The sequence below is a fragment of the Actinia tenebrosa genome, unplaced genomic scaffold, assembly GCF_029948245.1.
Source record: "Actinia tenebrosa isolate PJP-AT-01 unplaced genomic scaffold, QUT_ActTen_1.0 PGA_scaffold1__47_contigs__length_23844297, whole genome shotgun sequence".
Classification (NCBI taxonomy): Eukaryota; Metazoa; Cnidaria; class Anthozoa; order Actiniaria; family Actiniidae; genus Actinia; species Actinia tenebrosa.
In genome coordinates this window covers 1143843-1164390 of record NW_028292578.1, presented here as the reverse complement: position 1 = coordinate 1164390, position 20548 = coordinate 1143843, and the positions used below count along the sequence as shown (strand labels likewise).

The window sequence follows — 20548 nt, the reverse complement described above, 5'->3', positions numbered from 1 at the left end:
TTTGTAAATTGTACTCCATGTGGGTGGAGTGGGGACTTCTTTTCACTCTTTCACTCTGACCCTCTGTTCTTAACTTCAATTTTGTTTGATGCTCTTCGGTTGAGTTGATTTGTTTGTACGAGACAATGTTTATCTTAATACGGATTGAAGCAGTTCTTTTATTTTCTTGCAAGGAAAAAAACTGGAAGGTTCCTGATTGTGAAAATGAAATAATGTTCCAGAGGATCTTTAATTAGAATGCTTCATGGTGCTGATAGTTGACATTTTCTTGTAGTCGTATCTGTGCATTTTCTGATCTCGTTGAATTGTTTCATTTTCCCTCTAAAGTTTGTGGGCTTGCAGGGTGCAATATTACTGGTTGAGACCCACCCCCCCCCCCCACCATAATTCCTTCCAGTTTTCCTTTTGACCAAGGCAAAAGCAAGAACCTGGTTGTTTGTGTTGTGTCGTTAACATGTGGCTGTTTCTTTTTCATAGTGGACCATTTCTACTTGGGTCCACTTGAGCTCTGACATCTTTATCAAGCGTGGTTAGAGAGACTGCTTTTTGCGGTGGCTTTTGGATCGTGCTGGAGTCATGTTTTCTTAAAAATCTATTTTTGAAAAATGGCTTTACCAAATTTTCCTTTGCGGTTGCAGGGAGGCTCACCACCACTTTCCGCGACATGGCCTAGTACGTACATGATGTTCAATTTCGGTTATCTTCCTTGGTATTGTTAAAATCAACCAAGACCCAATTAGAGAGTGGCTGTGTTACAATGTTGGGGGGGTGGTGTGGGGGGGGTTGGTGGGCGGGGGTATGGGGCGGTGTTGGGGGGGGGGGCCTACGTTTGTCGCTAAGCGCCTGGGGGTTTTGCTCCGTTTGGGGGTTGTGTTGTGTTTTGTGTAGTGTGGGGGTCTGGGTGTGGGCGGGGTTTGCATGTGTTTGTTGTTGTCAGGGGTGGCGGGGGGGCGGTGGGTGTCTTTTTGTGGGTGGGTGGGGGGGGGAGAGTGGGGGTGTGGTGGGTGTGGGCGGGTTTTGGTTTGTGGGGCGTTTGGGGGGGTTGGGTTGTGGGGGGGGGGGGGTGATGGTTGGGGGGTTGGGGTGGTGTGTTTTCTTGCAGCTCGGCCATTTCATTCCATGCGTGGAAATCATGCCGCAAAATACCACGGAAGCAAAATAGGAACCAAAAGATGACAGCAAAATAAAACATGTGTATAGTTTTCCTTTTTTCATTGAAGGTAACACTTGGCTCTTAAGATAGTGCTTGCCATCTTTTACTTGATAATATATAGTCACAACATGGTTGGATTTAAAAAAGTTATAACCTTTCACTAGAGGTTTAGCTGTGGCAATTTGCTTTTTCCATTTTACTGTTTCAATCATGAATTTCCAGATAACTCCAAAATTGATTTTGGGCAGTTTAGAAAGGTCTGGGTTATATCCATCTTTGGGGAAATTGTTTGATTCTTGTGGTAGAGACTCTGGAAGAAGTCCTGCCTTTGCTTTCTTCTTCAACAGATGAATACCCCCGTCAGGATCTTGTAAATACTTTTTATCCAATCCATTTTTGACATAATTCTTTACCCTTAGAGAAAAAAGAGAAAGAGTTAAGTTTTCTAAAAGAAAATTCTAGGTTACAATGTAGACAGACACCAAGCTGTGTATTACAAGGTACATGTACATGTATGAAAGATTCTGAAGAATTTTGGTCACCGATTTGCTCATGACAAGCACAAGTAGAAACCTCAAACTTTCTGAATATATTAATGTTCAACATATATACATTAAAAAGTAAAATAGCATGAATAAACCTGGCAAGATTTGCTATGATAAACTAAGTCGATACACGGCCGGCCATACTCCGATAAACGGACTCACCTTTCTCTGAGTTCTTGCAATTTTCCCGTGACTTTGGCTCCTCTACAGGCTAGCCAACGCTTGAGAATAGTTAAGCTACAATTGTCTACATGTTTAAGGAGCTTAGCACCTGGTATATCTTCTTCTTTTAGAGAAAGATCACTTGATTGTAGCTGTAACTCATTTCCCGCCATAATATCGTAAACAACACGTCCCTTCAAGGCATCCCATAAGCCTTTTCGGGAAGAGACTCGGACCCAGTTTCTAACTCGTTTTTAAAGTGGAGAATTAAACCTCCAATAAATCTTAACTGCAGGGAATGATTTGCTTTATTGTTGTGTTTATGTACTCCTAGAATTTTAGTTTGATGTTAAAACTCGGATCATTCTATATTTGCAACATGAAACACTCACATGGACGTTGGTTAGTACGGTGGGAGAAAAACCAGAGAACCCTGGAAGAAAAACCCTCTTGGCCGAATTAAGGGAGAGAATAACACATCAAACGAACCGCTTAACTCTGTGACGACAGAGAATTTTAGCCGAGTTAATGATTAGCTCAACCGTTCAATATTTAATTCAATTTAGTCAATAAGTCAAATTCAAGCCCAGTTGGTCATAATAGCAGGATAAAAGTTATAGTAACTTTAGGAAGTCTTTTCTTACTACAAAGAATAACGAGTTAATCCGCAGCAATAGATTGTGCATGGCTGAAACAATGCGCTAACAAATCGGTTCCGATTGTAACGATCTCACGGGAATATTCGGGTTAGTTCGCGTATTGTTTAGCCATGTGCTCATTAGCGCTAAATCTTCATTAACCTACGATCTCTTTAGAAATTAGTTTAGTTTTGTTGGATACGCGGTTGCCACAGACGCTTAAATCTGGGTTGTCCTTAAATATCATTTTAATATTTTAGCTTAGGTTATGACTTGTTTACGATATTTTCTGTTTACCATTTCGGAAATTCTAACTAAGTTATTCCCGTACCAAATTGAGTTAAAGTTTGATTTCTTTTCATAAGTTGGTAAACAAAGAGTTAGTCTTTTTAGGAGTATGTACGTTTTTATGTGCTTCATTACGAAGTGGTAAGAAAACTAAGATTTCTCACTGCATAGTTACCAACTAGGCTAAGTAAGGGGGGTGCACGACATACTGGTTGTTAAGATAAAACTGAGCTAGACTGGCAGCTGTCCTTCAAGATCCTTGGACTATAAAAGGAGAGTTACCACGCTAGTTTGGTGTGTTAGTCGGGAACCCGAATGCTACAACAACTTGGTACGCTTCCAACAACTTTATAAGGTATGAGTGCACCTCTTCTCTTGTTACCGAGTGTGGAGTGTAACCAAAATAGTGAGTTAATTTAGAAGTGTGATATCCTATATTTCATCGCTTAGTATGTGTGATTGGTATTGGTTACTTAGTGATATTTATTTTCCTAGCGTGTGATATTTACGATTTCAAGTTGTATTAGTTAAAATTATTCAGTCATGCGATTCAATAAATTGTTTTGTAAAGTTACTCTCCGTTCTCATTCCTTTGCGTTAACTCAACGAACTCGCGCTGTCGCGGCATTTGAAATATAGTGCCGTCACAACTCACATAAGCGGTTCATATTGACTACGACCCCAGGCTTGAATGGCATACCCCTAAACCCGGACTCGGACCCGGACTCGGACTCGGACTCGGACTCGGACTCGGACTCGGACTCGGACTCGGACTCGGACTCGGACTCGGACTCGGACTCGGACTCGGACTCGGACTCGGACTCGGACTCGGACTCGGACTCGGACTCGGACTCGGACTCGGACTCGGACTCGGACTCGGACTCGGACTCGGACTCGGACTCGGACTCGGACTCGGACTCGGACTAGATGAGTAACATGTAGATGATATATTTTTAACTAGAACTGAAGTTAAGACTTATTAGAAAATTATTTCACGTCTTGGTCAACTAGATCCCACGATTCATACACATCAAGATATTTTCAGTTGGTAAATATTAAAACAGTCTGGCCCTATCTAAAGATCAGCTACTATTACGAATAACGCCAAATGAGTCGTGTCCTGATATTATTTTGTGTAATATTTATCATTTTTATATATATATTTATTTTTTGGTCCTATTATTTATATATGCATTTTATTTTTATTTTATTTTATTTTATTTTTTTGAGTCCGAGTCCGGGTCCGAGTCAGGGTCCGGGTCCGGGTCCGGGACCGGGACCGGGACCGGGTTTAGGGTTATGCCGGCTTGAATTTCATGAAATAATTGCCTTGAAGAAAGCACGTAATTAGAACTCAAAATCAATCAGTCAAGAAACAAAAATGGTATAATAGTCATTTCAATCTTTCTCCATGACTCACACGGCGAAACTGTCAAAGCAGGATACGGCGCAGATGGTTTCATTTGAATATTGAATATTTTCAAGTTTCAACTATAATATTGAACAGGGCGGTCAATGGAAATCTCATGTGCGAATTGTCAATTGGTTCACTGTTTTATGATGAATGCCGTACTTTACACATCTTTAACTAAGATGTAAATTCTGAATCACAAGTCATTCTCTACTTCAAAATATCCTCTTACTTCAAAATATTCGTTAACTTCAAAAAGAAAACACATCCAAATGATGGCGTGAGTGCAGTCGTTTTACTTCTGAGTGAAGATGTTCAAGATGGCCTCTTAAAGTCATACTTTATTGTTGCGAACCTTACTTTATATTCTTTATTATATTTATACTTCAAGTTTAATTTTGGACAAAACGTTTTTTTTTTCTTCTGAATTTTTATCCTATCCTACTCAGTGTAATTCTACAAAAACTAACTAACGAATTTCCAACTCCTCTTTTGCGAGGAGAAAAACCGAAACAGGAGAGGAACTAACTGACCTTACGAGAGTTAATTGAAAACTAAAAGGATCAAGAGGAAACTGACAGAACAAAGCTAAGACGTCGAAGTGACTACATAGTACGTAGTAGGTCTATCGATTTGAACATCGCCTTGACTCAAGTGAGTAAAAGATGGCCGACGCACAGTCTTGTGATCTTTTGAAAGAATGGAGTCTACGCGCGGAGGAGATTTTCCCAAGTACTATTGCAATGTTTGTAGCATTTACGATCATGATCTGGCCTACCATAGTTTTAAACTTTTTGATTATTTTCACGATATACCGTAAACCCTCGCTTCAAAAGCCATCTTTTATTTTTCTTTGTAATCTTGCTATGGCAGATTTAGCAGTTGGAATACTGGCCCTGCCTATAACTACTGCATGGAAGATTGCCGAATTCTACGACGAACAGAAGCTTATCATGTGTAAGCTAGGACAAGGAGTATTTCTCGTCACAAGCGTGTTTACAGGTCTTTCGTTATATACGATAACAGCAGCCACAGTGGATCGATTCCTGGCCTTACATTTGCACCTGACTTACATCGCCATAGTAACGACCAAACGAGTTGTGATCACGTGTGTAGGACTATGGTTGGCAACGATAGTCTTGACATTCGTAGGTTTGATAGGAATATCAATATTTAGGGTGGTCATCATGATAACTAGTATTTCATGCCTGGTGATACTGGTTTATTGTTACTTAAAGATATATCTTATCGTTCGACGTCATCACCAGCAGATCCAAAGTCAAATGGCACAATCCCAAAGTGCTTCTCTTCCGAACATCAAACCATTCAAGAAAACCGTTTTCAACCTTATGTACGTGCTTGGAACAAATATCCTCTCTTATTCACCCTTTATTTGCACGACAGTCGTTCGTGGAATTGTCGGAGATTCAATGGCGATTTTCTTCTCCTGGAACTTATCCATAACACTTATATTTCTGAATTCCGCCATAAATCCATTATTGTATTGTTGGAGACTTGTAGAAATACGTGAGTCTCTCAAGGAAACATTTCACAATGTCTTTTGCTGCTAGCGTTAGGCCGGAAGTATAAACCTTGATATCTCCAAGATGCATCACTCAAACCATATAAATATATTTTACTATTCAACTTTTTAATTCATTTAGAATCAATGCTGAAAATTTTGAATTAGGTGTCAGAGGCACTTTAATGCTTTAGCCTTCTACTCAGACGTTCTTAATGTCTGTCACGCAACACGTTTCCCAAAGCACTTAAATAAATGAGCATTCATTGGAAATATTACACTAAAGGCACCAAAAATAGAATAAGAAGGTTGCCATGGCGATTATACAGCTATATTTATATAGACGAAAGCGACTGGTTAATGGTGTCTGAAACCCTCAAATTGATATTATTGACACATCCTAGAGCACGTTCAATGTTATCAGTATGAAGACTAAGTGAAACATGCAGACACTGAATCAATAATATGACAAGAAGAAACATTTCTACTGGGTTGCCTGTGGCAAACCAGGGGGAATTCCGTTCTATTAAAAAAAAACGTTTAGTTTTGTTTATCCAATAATAACAGCAAAAGTTTTGAACGGATTGTCGTCGATGTGGTGAGACTACACCACTTTGAATACTCGGGTCGTGCTGGATGATGTGATTGGCCGTGTAGTTACCAGTCAACTCAGGTGGCAAACAAAACACAAAACTTTTTAAAAGGGGTGGACTGTCCATGAAATTGTCATTAGAGAGGGTGGCCCATGGTTTTTTTGAGACATGTATATACTTATTTCAATAAAGTTAGTCAACAAAAACCTAGAAAGCTGTGATGGCTGAGAATCATGGGAAATATTTTATATCCAACAAGTAATGATTTTGACTTTGGGGATGCTCAGAGGAGGTGAACTTGTAATTGGTAAAAAATCTCAAGTCCATCAACAGTTATCAAGCGGTTGAAACATGTAAAATGTATCTACCCATAATCCTTGTTGGTCTCAGCTGTGTAGCTTTCCAGGTGTGACTAAATTTATTGTAAGTGTATGTACACTCGGATAATCATTAACCATGGTCATGGCGCAAGGTATTTAAGATTTTCTCTCAGTGAAAAATGCCCAGGATTTGAGGTATGACATCGGTTCATTTACTTCCTATTTGGTTAAGTTCTGTTTTCAGACTTTCTTATTTAGGGGGCATTAATAGTACCTATTGGTTATGCTTCCCAAGAGTTTCCAGGGATTTTCCAGGTCGGTACGAAGACACTGTAGGATACCACTTCAACAACGGCAAGATCTTTGACGAAGACGATCCAGTTTGTGGCAGACAGGGCGATGGTAAGATTGATACTGGTCACAAAGATCTTGGCCATACACTTGTTGGGTGGTGTAACGGTAGTACACACGCATGTCACCTTTTGGGCAAGCTTGGGCAGGACATAACGAGAGTTGAGTGCGTGTCTGAGAGGCGCGATTTTTGAAAAAAGAAAACTCTCAGGTTAAAAGTTTACCATAGGCTACATACAGCATTTGCACAATTGTTGGATCAAGTGAGCCTAGTACTTACCCTTAAGGACGTTCATGTGCATTGCTTTCGCGCATCCTTTCTACGCATGGATTCCCAGGACGCCCCACATGCATTGGGATCCAAGATGCCTGAGAGATTATAGCTACTTGGGTCGTGTGTTCGTACTTATAAAAGTGCATGCGATATATAAGGCAACACTTTTTTCCACACAACCAAATTAATGGCCTTGACCTCAAGTGCTTGGCATTTTTTACTTCAGTCTAGGTATTTTTTTGTTTTGTTTCTGCTTAGCTGTGTTTCGAAAAGAAGACCAACAACTTCCCAATGTACCTCATGGGATAACAGAACAGCTTCACTATCTCATCGCAAAACAAGAAGCCGTGGATCAAAAGCTGGAATTCTTAATACGGAATCTGGAGCAGAAAACTTTAGTATAGGTGTGTGCTAAATTGCTATAAAAAGATATAACTAGCTAAAAACTAGTGTGAGCTGCGTCGGTGTTTACCTTGCTCTCATTGGTTTCTTTTGTCATATTCTATCATATATACACTCCTTTCTACCACTTCTTTCTCTTTTACTCCGACGAAGGACTAGCGTCCGAAACGTCAGTAAGTTTTTTCATCTTTTCACGGTGTATAATTTACCTTTTCATCATTACGTGTATAATTTACCTTTTCATCATTACTGCTAAATTGCTAGTTAACTTTATGGGAAGCATGATTGGCGTAGCGCCGGGAGCGCTCGCCTCTTATCAATGCCGGACCTGGGTTCGATTCGGTCCTCACAGGGTACGATGAAATTCTAACGTCTCCCGTCTTTACTATTTAAACACATGTTAAAGTACATTGCAAAAGAAGAAATCTGGCGTTTTTCATTTCTTGTTAGCATTTTTGGTTCGAGAGATATTCGAGTTTTACGCTAATCAGGAGGTTGATGACGTCATATTCTCAACTCACAGTTTCCTTCAACATTGATTTCAGTATATCTCTGAGTATTTGATGAACGTCATCCAAACTTTGCAGTATATTTGTATTCAAAATATGAAACGTGGTAATGCACAAACTGTGGTTGCTATGGCAACATGCTGGTTTCCAGGCCCCTAACTATTTTAGCCATTCAGCGATTGCTACTTTATTTTTTAACTTGAGCAGAAACTTTTTTGACTAAATTTGTGTCTACGACCATAACAGGTATTTAATCTCTCGATGCGGTAGAAATGTCAAAAACCTGAATTTAAGGTAGAGGTGGCCTGGAACCGAGGCTGTTGCTATATCAATCTCTATAGCTACTTTTGAAGAACAGCTAGAGTACTATAATACTAGCAAATTTGGTTCGGATTTTAGTTAAAATTGGGCTGAGATATAGCTTATAGCAAGAAAAATGGCCGCCATTTTTTAAACTCCAATATCTTTTGCAGGAAAAAATGACATTTCTAAAAGGAAATTTACATTTTACTTTCCTATCAGAGGTCTTTCAATCCAGGCCAAAAAGTGCTAGTCCGAAATTTGATCATAGTGGCACTTCGAATGGTCTTGCTCAGAAGTCCATAAAGGCGCGATTACACGGAGCCATTTTCTCTGCAACTTGTCTCGCAACAGCGTTGCGATTGAGACACAACTTACAAGAGTGTCTACACGGTGCAACGGACACGCCATCGTTGCCAAAAGTAGAAACGATTCTACTTTTCGCAGCGATTGTTTCAACTTGTCTCGCAAAATTGTTTCAAATTGCGCTGTAGCTCAACAAACTTGTGTCGACGACAGCGAAAATTGCTCCGTGTAATTACTCCTTAATTTTAGTTATGAGCTTCCGATATGCTCTAATGCCTTGTCGTTGCACAGAGGCTAGTACATTCTCTGAATAATAAATTATGCTCGTATATGCAAATATTTCAGCCATATACGTGTACGTTTATCGCTTAAACAATAGTATGTAAATGCTATTGCCTTTGGTCAAGTACCAAAAGAGCGTCACGGTGAGACTGAACCATTTCATTTAAAATCCTAGGCCAAAACAGAACTGTTTACTTTCGAGGAACCAAAATACAAGGTAGGTTAGTAGCAGTAATCACTCATTCTATCGATACAATCTAAAACTCTAACTATTTTTAAAAATCCTTCTTGCTTGACTGACTTTCTTGATTCGATTGAGACTGTTTTTGAGATAAGATGCTTTTAAGAATTTTATAAGTTTTTTTAAAAGGATTTCCCGACGGAAGCTACTACGAGTTTTCTTGGACAATTATCATCGTTAAGGTCTTGGGGAAAACTTTCCCAGTGTAAAAACAGCATGTTTTGTAGAAAACGTTGCATTAATTTTTGTATAGTTTTAATATAGCGTGACCTTAATATTTTTCGGGAAAATATATCATCTTAAACGAGCATAGAAAAACCTGTCATTGTTTATTTCGCCTTGCGTTTTTATTAAGTGCTCATGAAAATCAAAAATAGCCGAACTGTTTAGACTTTTAGCGTTCTCATAGTATAAAGGTTTCTCTGTTTACGAGAGGCTGTCAGCAACGGTCGACCAAGTCGCGAAAAATAAAAAAAATCGAAAATTCTCAAACTCTGTCAGAAGATAGCATTTAGTGAACTAGTAACTGTAAAAATACTAAAACATTCATAGGATTTTTATTTTAGGCGAACGGTCGCATTTTCTGATTTAATGTTAATTAGCGTCCAGAAACAGGCTTCGACCATGGCTTCTTTAAAATTCTCTTAAAAATTCTACAAAATATAAAAGACAAAAGTAAAACTTTTCCAAGAATCAAATAACGTTTATCAGGATTTTTATAAGATTTTGTTGACATTGCTTTAAATTTGAATATTTTAAGGATTTTCAAATATTTTGGAATTTTCGACATTTTGACGACGACAAAAAACGTCTAACTTCAGAGGTAAAAAAAACAAATTGCCACATGGACTAGTTCAACGGCAATGATTTGCTGCTTAAATATAATGTTTCTCCTTCTAGAAAATGCAATAAAATTTCTGGGCTGCTTAAATGGTGAACCCTGGGAGAGCAAAACGTATACCAACCAGTGGTCAATTACGTGACCTAAACACAACGTTGCGTGACTCACTCTCGGTAATATAACTAGAAGTAAATACACTTTACACTGGAATCTTAAGTCTATCTATGGTCCTCAGCGATGATATGAATGTTCTAGAGTCATTTCTCTGGTAAGATCGTCTTTTGAAGTATAACTTTCGATCAAAATGAGCTGCATTCCATCTCAGTTCTTTACGCATCTACCCGGTCGTAATAACTTACTACTGATTAATGTCTTTAAAGAAATATGCTGACACATGTTTGTCAAAAATCTCAAAGTTACTGTCTCAGGTAGTTCTATACTTACCATAAAATGTTTAAGCGAAGCCGGTAAACTGTTTTTTTTCTGCGGCATTTAGCCATTCCTTTTACAAATACTGTTGGCGTTATCAACTGTCATTATGGGATGGCGTTACACACAGGAATCCCGGTCAATGTATTCAATTTTTAAATGCGTACCGATATTAACTCCACTATCTCAGTAGGGCCCAGTATTTGAGAACTTCTAACGGAACCATAATGTTAAACAGCATCTATAGCATGTGAACATCTAGTTGTATTCATTGCAGGAGCAGGACTGTACAATCTTGGAAATTAGGTTAAGGTAAGGCGCTTTGCGTCTTAATGGTAGATTTTCCACTTCCAGGTCTAGAAACTCACAGATCTGGCGTAGCAAGGCCACGCTAAGTTTTTTTAGTTTGTCCTTGGAATGCAGTTCACAAATATCATACGTATCATAAACGATTGGATGCGTGAAATTGCATTCAGCCATTATACCTTCGTGAGTCGCAGAAAAGGCAATTTCTTCCTCTATCGCTTCCACATCTATTTCACTTATATCTACTTCACCGCGCTTGATTTTTGCAGCTAATCTTGAAAAATACGATCGTATCTGTTGCTGGGATAGAAATTCCTCGACTTTAAAACGTCGTTCGCCACTGTCATTCCTGGCACGTCTCATGTCAATGGCAACTTGTGCTGGATTTGCTTTAATGCCTGTTTCCTGGCCAAGTCGAAACTTTTCATTTAGATAGTTCTTTTGATTGTCATTAAATCTTGATTTTTGTTTGGTAGTCTTTAGAGCCCATCCCTGTGGCAGCACCTCATTCGTAAGCGTAAGGTCCGATTGCGAATCAGCAGAAATAAATGGTTGAAAGGTAGATCCCTCTGTCAATTTTTCTTTATATAACATCTTAGCTTTATCGAGCAGAGTGGTTTTCTCGGTCATCAGCTTGCACTTTCCATAAAAAAGATGCATATCAAGGTTGTAATGCCTTTTGAAAGTCAGAACACAACCTTCTACCGGACACGAGAAGAGAGCACTGTGTTGATCTCCGACCGGATCTTCATCTCCTGGGCTCTCTGTATTTTCTTCTTTCTCCGCTTTCTTCTCAACTTTCTCCGTCAACTGCTGATTGCGCGCGGATCGTACTTCAACAAAATCTCCAACTGAGAATGGCTCATCAACAAAATCACACTTCAGATTATCTGTAACTATAGAAAGGGTACAACAACTTCTGAGTGTCTTTGAATTGTTAAATTTGTTTTGTATTGATTCGTGCATTCTAAACCCCCAAGACAAATTCCTGAGTCCGCCTCTGAATCAAGTGATACCATAGTCACCTCACCATTACTGGTTACTGGCGGCCGTAGCTTGTGCCATGCTAAAGTACAAATGCGCTTTAGTGCGTTCGGAAAATATTTAGGAATCGGAGTTAATTTTTCCTCCGTGATCCAATTACGAGCAAGTCGAATATAATAGAAATTAAATACTATACCCTGCAATTCCGACCAGGGAACCGCCTTTCCTTCACCGACTTCGTACGCTCGCCATACTGTGATACCGGATTCCTTATACAAGAAGTTATTTATAGTGCTTATTCCTTTCCACGCTGTTGCAGCTGTAGACACTTGTGCAATTGGCTGGACAAGACAAACACGTACGCCGCTAATACCATCGTAAGACAGAATTGCCTCCTTCAATTCGGTTCCAGTTAGAACGTCGTGGCCTTCGTTGATATAGCGGTGTATGTGTGCTTTTATTGCAGCAGCGTATCTGTCACAAGGACCCTTGCCCCCTTGAGGGTCACTGAAATCAACTCTTTGGACAGTTATCCCACTTTCTTTTAGAAGTCGACAGGCAACCAACATCTCAGCACTATGGTAACACCCAGCGTTGTCTTGACGAAGATAGGCAGTTGTTACCTCTGAGTATTGCCGTTTCAGCTGGGTTATTGTGTGCCTGATCAGTTGAACAACCGTGTCGCTATCTTGGCTAGATTGTTCAATGATTTGAACCATTGTCTGATGCTGCAGTTTCGCATCCACCGTGCGTGTAACAACAGTGACATGCCACGAGATACCCCTTTTAGCAAACCAGTCAGTCTGCGTCTCTCGGTATTTTTGAGGTAGAAACTTCATTGCCCAGTCTTGGGTTAGCAGTACTGACGTAGAATCAAGCTTATCTAGGATATCTCGTCTCGCTTTATCCTGTTGCAGAGATCGCAACTGATGTGCTTTCCACGCATTGATGGCCTTAACGCCTTCTTGGTATGAGTAGATGAGATCATCTCTATCATCGGTCGTTAGCTGTGCAGCTGAAAGCGATGACTCTAGGTCTTTGATGGCAAACTTAAGTTGATCACATGATTGACAACGCTCGTCATGGGCGTGTCCACATTCGATCTTGAAGCTCTTTTCCTTAGCATCACTGAGGGCGTAAGAGCTGCAGTGGTCTGCTACATTAGAAGACTCAGCAATATGGAGCTTGAAAAAAAAAAAAAAAAAACAACAACACGTGGATCAGATTTTCATGGGGAAAACAAAAAACAACAACATTCCATTGCTTTTTCGAGGCTATTAAAACTATGAAATAGCAAGATTGAGGGCCGTTGGTCACACGGCGCCGAAAATAAAAACTTTGTTAAACCACCATCTTATACTGAATGCCATATCTCACGAGAAAGCTATTGCTCTAGTTAACTTAGCTGCCGCGTGAGGAATGTTCATTAGGAAACAAATCATAATCTTAGAACTGAAAATTTACGAGTAAAGCTATTTCAATCCTTACATTGCTGTAGGTTTTGCTGCATATTGCTTGCTTGATACGAAGCCCGAAATGCAATATGGGTGATGTGAATTCCATCAATAGAAGGACACAACGACATGGAATTTTCGAAAACATCGTCTACAAGTTTTTCTGTCATATTGTCTATTGTGCTTGCATAATTCACATGTGAATATAATGCATCCCAAGCTTTAACAAAATCGCCCAAGTTGCAATGGATGCAGCAAGCAGCAACAGAAAACATGCAACATGCAACAAAACCTTTACCACCTCTTTTTGAATTAGCCGTTTATTAGGTCAGTTACCGTCAAGGGTTTAATATCTTTTTGGAAGTTCAATCCCGTTTGAAACCCAGGAACCGTTCAAGTAGAGTATAGCTCTATTAATACAGAAACGTTATAGAACTTGAACAAGTTTTGTCAGAATTACCTTGTAGTCAGTCTTGAGGTATTGTTTACCAGCTCTGAAGGACTGCTCAAGCTGCTTTCCCATCCGTCTCTCAATACAACCATAACTAACCAGTTTATCTGAAATCGAAATAAGTTCATCAAATGCCTTCGCGCCATCGGCGGCAAAGTAATCGAGGCCTTGCAATGACTTACGAACAGAGGCTGTACAGGATGATAAGATGCGTCTCATGGTAGATACACTAAAAGGTTTGAAATCTGTTTCCGAACAAAATTGCTGATATTGATTAATTATGCGCTGAGGGATCATTGTTCTAATCACGTTCGGAATTTCTATTATTCTTCCACTAGACATCTTTAAATGACGGAGACCAAACGGCAAATCTTGTACCACATGTGGACTTGTAATAAAGCTCAGAAAATGATCTAGCTGCTTGACGTCCACTCTCATCCTTGGAGATTTATTCATCGGAAGCTGTGCTCCACGCCCATATAGCGCGATGTGGTGACGTGCTGTCTTGACACGGTACTGTGTTATACCAGGGATGTATTTTTGAAGTGTCGCAAATGGTACAAGATCTGCCATAATCGACAATATTTGCCTTCGCGTGTCCCAACTCTGAGCGTTTTGGTAGCTCTCCGTTAATGCCTGGAGATAAACGTCATCAATATCTTGATCAACGTCTATACCGAGTGCGTTCTCGATGCACTGGGAATGTTTCACAGTCTCCCATAAACCTCCTGGATCTTCGGGTACTACCACTTCTAGCACACTTGCTAGAATCTCTCCTGCCTTTGAAGCACGAGCATCTTTTGCACGTACGCTCAGCTGGTCCCACGCCTTTTTAGATGGACCAAGATGACCTTTGCTGCAGGCTTGCAAAAACTGATTCAATAACCTTCGGCGATCAGTAATTTCAGATTTTTGCGCTTTACCAGATAGATCACTAGAACTGCTGCTGGTGCTGCAAGTTTCAGTGCAGTACTGGCTTGCATCGGACAGGATGGTTAAATTCTCGATGTCTTGGCATAGGGTAGTAATTTCGGCATCACTCTACAATGTTAAAAAAACGTATATGGTTAGATAGATAAAAATAAGATTCTATAGTGTTACACATAGAATATACATAGTGCTAGGGCTTCATAGTATTATCATTATCCTCACAATCAAGTCATCTGCTATTGAAATGACCGAAGCATATTCTGTCTCTTCTTGCATAAGTTGTTCTTCTTGCCAAGACTCCTGCTCCTCTACTATCCGTACTTCTTGCCAAGCCGACTCCTGCCTTTCTGACCCTGAGACAGTACCCTCGGCTTTTCCCAAATAAAGGCGGCACCTTTTACATATTGCTGAAAATGAGATTTTTAAAAATATTGAAAATTAAGCCAAATGTAATATAACGGCGAAAAGATTTAAAAGCATTCAAAATCGCCTTTAGAAAAATATGGTGTTTACTGATAACGAACTGACAATTACCATGAAATTTAACTGACAGAAGCTAAGACATTTATCTGGGAGAAGGGCAATGTACTATTTTCCCGCTATATCCACAGGGGTGCCGCAAACATTTAGGTGGCGAGATGCAAACTAAAGGAGAGAGCTCTATACCACTGACGGGGTTATAGAAAATCTTTGTTTCTAACAAAACATAGCATAAACATCTACGGCTATCATTATATCATTCCTAATAATCAATTGGCAACATATTCTCTCATCCAATAGGAGAGACTGAGTTTCGTTAGAAAGTGATGACTTGTTATATAATTTAACTCACGTGATCCAATGACTACCAGCTTTGAAGTAAACTCAAATATTTCTTTCGACTGCACAAGATTAATTCCTCGATCTCCTTTTCGGGAATGATGTTGATGCGGTGCCCACTCAGGAGGAGTTGCGCAATTCTTTTTGTTACATTTCCACCTGATGCCGTATTCATCTCGATGAAGAGGACATATCGACATGTAGAGATGGTTCTCCTTTATTTCGAAAATACCTGCAATTAACCACGCAGGAATCTGAGCTTAAAGTTACGATGCTTAACTTTCTTTTGTAAATAATAACCTAACCAATGTGTACCAGTTGGGTAAACATAGTTTGTACGGGTAAATCAAAAATTGGGTAAGCTAAGCCGTACATCAACTGAAATAGACTATCTGGCAAATAGTATGTGGCAATATTATGGTTTGATGGTATTAATCAACATATTATAAAGCTAAAACTTTGCATCAAAGCAAACCAGTAAAATTATCTGCCGGCATGAACAAATAAACAAGCAAATACATCTTACCTGCTCTAGCGAGGAGAAGTTCTCCTTCTGTCTTGATCACTGAATCTGGGGTATTCAAGGTTTTCAAATGGCCGTGTATCTCTTTCTTACAGTTTGATATAGAAACGCATTGAGAATTTTCTCGATTATATTTGCTAAAGCCACATATACCACCAACAATCTTAGAATACCCGCACGACGCCATACTAAGATTGTTCTCTTTCTGAGTAACGATGGAAAGGACTTTATTTACTTTTTGTCGGCATCTACCTTGTATAAACCATTGACCGGGATTCCTGTGTGTAACGCCATCCCATAATGACAGTCGATAACGCCAACAGCATTTGTAAAAGGAATGGCTAAATGCCGCAGAAAAAACAGTTTACCGGCTTCGCTTAAACATTTTATGGTAAGTATAGAACTACCTGAGACAGTAACTTTGAGATTTTTGACAAACATGTGTCAACATATTTCTTTAAAGACATTAATCAGTAGTAAGTTATTACGACCGGGTAGATGCGTAAAGAACTGAGATGGAATGCAGCTCATTTTGATCGAAAGTTATACTTCAAAAGACGATCTTACCAGAGAAATGACTCTAGAACATTCATATCATCGCTGAGGACCATAGATAGACTTAAAATTCCAGTGTAAAGTGTATTTACTTCTAGTTATATTACCGAGAGTGAGTCACGCAACGTTGTGTTTAGGTCACGTAATTGACCACTGGTTGGTATACGTTTTGCTCTCCCAGGGTTCACCATTTAAGCAGCCCAGAAATTTTATTGCATTTTCTAGAAGGAGAACATTATATTTAAGCAGCAAATCATTGCCGTTGAACTAGTCCATGTGGCAATTTGTTTTTTTTACCTCTGAAGTTAGACATTTTTTGTCGTCGTCAAAATGTCGAAAATTCCAAAATATTTGAAAATCCTTAAAATATTCAAATTTAAAGCAATGTCAACAAAATCTTATAAAAATCCTGATAAACATTATTTGATTCTTGGAAAAGTTTTACTTTTGTCTTTTATATTTTGTAGAATTTTTAAGAGAATTTTAAAGAAGCCATGGTCGAAGCCTGTTTCTGGACGCTAATTAACATTAAATCAGAAAATGCGACCGTTCGCCTAAAATAAAAATCCTATGAATGTTTTAGTATTTTTACAGTTACTAGTTCACTAAATGCTATCTTCTGACAGAGTTTGAGAATTTTCGATTTTTTTTATTTTTCGCGACTTGGTCGACCGTTGCTGACAGCCTCTCTTACAACGTCTTCAAAAACAAAGCCTTAGCTTGTACTTGTGCTTGTAATGAATTTTTCATACATATAAGTACGGTGCACTTTGTAAATAAATAGTGCATAAACCTGATTTCTAACTTGTTCAATCGCTTTTCTTCATATTTTTCCTGACATTTGCTATTTAATTATTTACTTTTAAACGTCGAAACTCCCTTGTTCAAATTCTATGAATGGGGTGGCTAGGCTCATTAATATAACCACATCACAACTTTTGAGTTTGATCGTTGATCGTTGATGGATTGTCTTTGTATAATAGTTATCCCAAACGGCCATTGTGTTTCTACCCGATAGACTCGAAGACTAATTCACTTCATGACTTCAGTGTCTTTCTTTGACTTTAGTTGTGTAGTTTACAGAATGAAGTGGCCTGCTGTATCGGGTTTACGAACGCGAGGCCGCAGAGCCGATACAGCACGGACACAAATTCTGTAAATGGCTTCTAAAACTAACCCCGCAGGGACCTTTTTCAACAGAGGAATTATTGAAAAGACTTTGTTATTAGGAGCTGTAATTAACTCTTTTGGTTTGAAAAAGGCGATACTTTCAAACAAAGATAACCAGAAAAATGTGCATGAGCTTACCGGCTCAATTCATCTACCCGGCGTTGCAATATACTAATGTATTGTGGCGTGTGATTTGACAAGTAAAAGTGGACTGTAGAGCATGCACGAGAATTCTTAAATGGCTTGTACACCCTAACCACAGGAGTATTATCTAATGGGATCTCTAATATTTAACAATTATTAGACGAAGGCGAAGTGACTATCGGGGAATATTTATCGAGACGCGAGTCTTCGAGCACATATTCTCCGATAGTCACTGAGGCTGAGGCAAATAATTGTTTTAGTATAAATACACAGGTGATTTTTTCAAAAAAAGAAAAAAAAAAAAGATAAAAGATAAAAGACACATTTCAGATTAGGAAAAATTTTAATTGAAGTGACAAACGCGACTTTCAATTACAACCCAGGCGAACTCCGACTTTGCGAATCAAAACAGTTTGTTTGAGCTTATTTAATTGTTTTTTAAAAGTCCTTTTTTACCATTTGAACAAAGTTAGTACAAATTTATTAGCCTCTTTAGTGCTTTTGGGGACAGCATTTTCTTTCATTATTTCTTATTTATTATGCCGCCATTTTGGATTATCGCTGGAGGTGATCAGATCGTGTGAGGTGTGAGTTTCTCGACCAATCAGCGCGCGAGATTTTCAATAATCACCTGTGTATTTTTACTTAATCGGGTTAATATCATACCGTTAGAGTCCTCTATTAACTATGGTTTAACAGATGGCTACTGCTGTGGCCCCCGGTACTTTTTGCTGACAAAAAGTCAGGTTTTTTGAAGCGCGTTGGCCTCTATTATATCGGGTTAACTGAATCATCACCGTTAGAGTCCTCTATTAACATTTTCTTTTTTTTTTTTTTTTTTTTTTTTTAAATCTTCAAAGGAGCTTTCCTTTCTTGACCTCTATTAACTATGGTTTAATGGATGGCTACTGCTGTGGCCCCCAGCTGCCCCCGGAACCATGACCAATGAAACGCCACAGAAATTAGTGTTAAATAAATATTGGTCGCCGGTTCGTTAGAATGATTTTAATATCGACTGCATTAACTTTGTAAACTGGAGTTACCGATAGCCCCCAATGAATTATCAACGTAGTCGCTTCGTTTGCAGGAATGCGATTTAGCTTATTCTTAGTTATTTTATGAAACACGAATTAACTTATTTGTTTTGAAATTCCTTAGAACATGGAGTCTTTAGAGGCAGGTACTGTAACTGCCTGTGCATTGGCACTGGTGATCCTCTTACTATTTATTTTCATGACTTGGTTAAAATGGCGCAAAAACATCTCAAGGACAATGGCCAATGGAACCGACGGTGTTAATCAGGACTTAACAAGGCAAGACATTCCTGGTCCAGCAACCCGTGGCCCTGGTAACCAGAACTTGGCTGCCAACCTTAAATCGATTGAAGATATGACCGGGTCGCGTTCTCTTTTGAACGATAAAACAGAAAAGCAGTTCTACCCCGGAGACGATGAAACGAAAAGCAATCGCGAAAACGATGTTGAACATAATTCATCTACCAGCAAAAATACCCGACAAACGACTTACTTGTAGAAGATGAACTCCTGATTCGAATGAACAATTTTATCTCAATTTTATATCATTTTTTAGTAAATGCAGCAAATATTTTACAGATATTTTTCTAATGGTTGAAAGAACTTTGATTTGATTTTAATTCACCTAAACGATTTTTTACAGACGTTTGGAATAGTTATTATCACACCCGTTCATCATTAGCTAATATTCTTATATTTAAGAAACTATCCACCTATTTCAAAATACATCGTCGGTCTGAGATATGGAATCTGAGACCGAGTGGAATTGTGGGACTAAGTGTTTTCTCGTTAAAAAATCAAAATACATTTATCCAGACAACTCGTTCGCGCCGATCATCGCTCAAAGAAGGTATATTTTTATATAACTGGTTGCGAACTACTAATTAGATTAACAAAACGATCGATTACCAGCTTACAAGCAGTCTGGTAATTAAGAAGACCAACAATTAACAAACAACAAACCACAATAAACCGAGCAATCAATAAAAACTCCCATTAAAAACAATTTTTAACAACAATTAGTGTCAATTGAGTAGAGACAACAGATTTTAGGATTTGATAGTCGATGCGATTATTGTAAATAGCCATCTTAATCTTGTATAAATAAGATAGTGATAGTATTTAGTCACAGTAGCTATATATGAAATAAAGTTTGAATTACATTTCTAGCAGATAAACTAAAAGATTTGTGACAACCACTGCGCGTTCAATCCGCCGCTATCTTGTTAGGCTTGGTACCAATAGCGATATACTGTTATGTTAAGGATCATAATCATGATCATAACTTGCCTTAAAGACCGAAACAATCATAATCATAAGATAATGCCCTTCTATTTTCTATGTCTATGATTATGTCGGGGTTTTAGGCAAGTTATTTTTCTGTTTCAGTGCAATCCCACTACGAAGTAAGCGAGATAACACTATCCGCGATTATAATTATGTTTTATCAGTAAGGCGCTAGTGGGTAACAAGCCTTATCGCGTTTGAATCCTATACGAGGCATTCTTCGGCTTTTGTTCTCCATATAATTATGAAAACCGATGGAGAGAGGGGTCAGATTGCTTGTATATAAGCTGTAAAAGCAAATCTATCGGTATATACTCCAAATTT

At 38.8% G+C, this 20548-nt stretch overlaps 4 protein-coding genes across 5 annotated transcripts in view; 2 read left to right on the top strand and 2 right to left on the bottom strand.

Annotated features, from left to right (window-relative positions):
- LOC148909661 (uncharacterized) overlaps positions 1-2281 on the bottom strand; it is a 3367-nt gene extending 1086 nt beyond the window's left edge. The window contains exons 1-2 of the mRNA XM_089033421.1: positions 1861-2281; positions 1147-1567 (exon numbers count right to left, since the gene is read on the bottom strand). Of these exons, the coding sequence (XP_088889547.1) occupies positions 1147-1567; positions 1861-2033 (594 nt within the window). The 5' untranslated portion in view covers positions 2034-2281. The remainder of the gene's footprint in view (positions 1-1146; positions 1568-1860) is intronic.
- Positions 2282-4245: 1964 nt separating this feature from the next.
- Positions 4246-5839, top strand: LOC148909660 (melanocyte-stimulating hormone receptor-like). The gene has a single exon (XM_089032140.1). The coding sequence runs from the start codon at positions 4863-4865 to the stop codon at positions 5766-5768; it is 906 nt and encodes a 301-aa protein (XP_088888266.1). The 5' UTR covers positions 4246-4862; the 3' UTR covers positions 5769-5839.
- A 3300-nt stretch (positions 5840-9139) lies between these two features.
- LOC148909658 (uncharacterized) lies at positions 9140-20106 on the top strand. Of its 2 annotated transcripts, none has more exons than XM_089032232.1 (2): positions 9140-9273; positions 19062-20106. In XM_089032232.1, the coding sequence occupies exon 2, from the start codon at positions 19065-19067 to the stop codon at positions 19434-19436; it is 372 nt and encodes a 123-aa protein (XP_088888358.1). In that variant the 5' UTR covers positions 9140-9273; positions 19062-19064; the 3' UTR covers positions 19437-20106. The 2 variants fall into 2 exon arrangements, with proteins under 2 accessions (XP_088888358.1, XP_088888357.1); XM_089032231.1 differs by lacking the exon at positions 9140-9273 and adding an exon at positions 16342-16425.
- Positions 10736-16221, bottom strand: LOC148909659 (uncharacterized). Its single transcript, XM_089033420.1, has 6 exons — positions 16038-16221; positions 15525-15743; positions 14915-15099; positions 13772-14803; positions 11904-13041; positions 10736-11769 (listed from the first exon to the last, which is right to left on the bottom strand). The coding sequence occupies exons 1-6, from the start codon at positions 16219-16221 to the stop codon at positions 10826-10828; spliced, it is 3702 nt and encodes a 1233-aa protein (XP_088889546.1). The 3' UTR covers positions 10736-10825.
- Positions 20107-20548: the final 442 nt, after the last annotated feature.

Coding starts and splice junctions, on each gene's coding strand:
- LOC148909660 (XM_089032140.1), top strand. CDS start 4,863: ATGGCCGACGCACAGTCTTGTGATCTTTTGAAAGAATGGAGTCTACGC.
- LOC148909659 (XM_089033420.1), bottom strand. CDS start 16,221: ATGGCGTCGTGCGGGTATTCTAAGATTGTTGGTGGTATATGTGGCTTT. Junction 15,100..15,524: donor GCTGGTAGTCATTGGATCAC/GTGAGTTAAATT, acceptor TCTCATTTTCAG/CAATATGTAAAAGGTGCCGC. Junction 11,770..11,903: donor GCCGCCAGTAACCAGTAATG/GTGAGGTGACTA, acceptor CCCTTTCTATAG/TTACAGATAATCTGAAGTGT.
- LOC148909658 (XM_089032231.1), top strand. CDS start 16,372: ATGGCTAAATGCCGCAGAAAAAACAGTTTACCGGCTTCGCTTAAACAT. Junction 16,426..19,061: donor CTTCGCTTAAACATTTTATG/GTAAGTATAGAA, acceptor GAAATTCCTTAG/AACATGGAGTCTTTAGAGGC.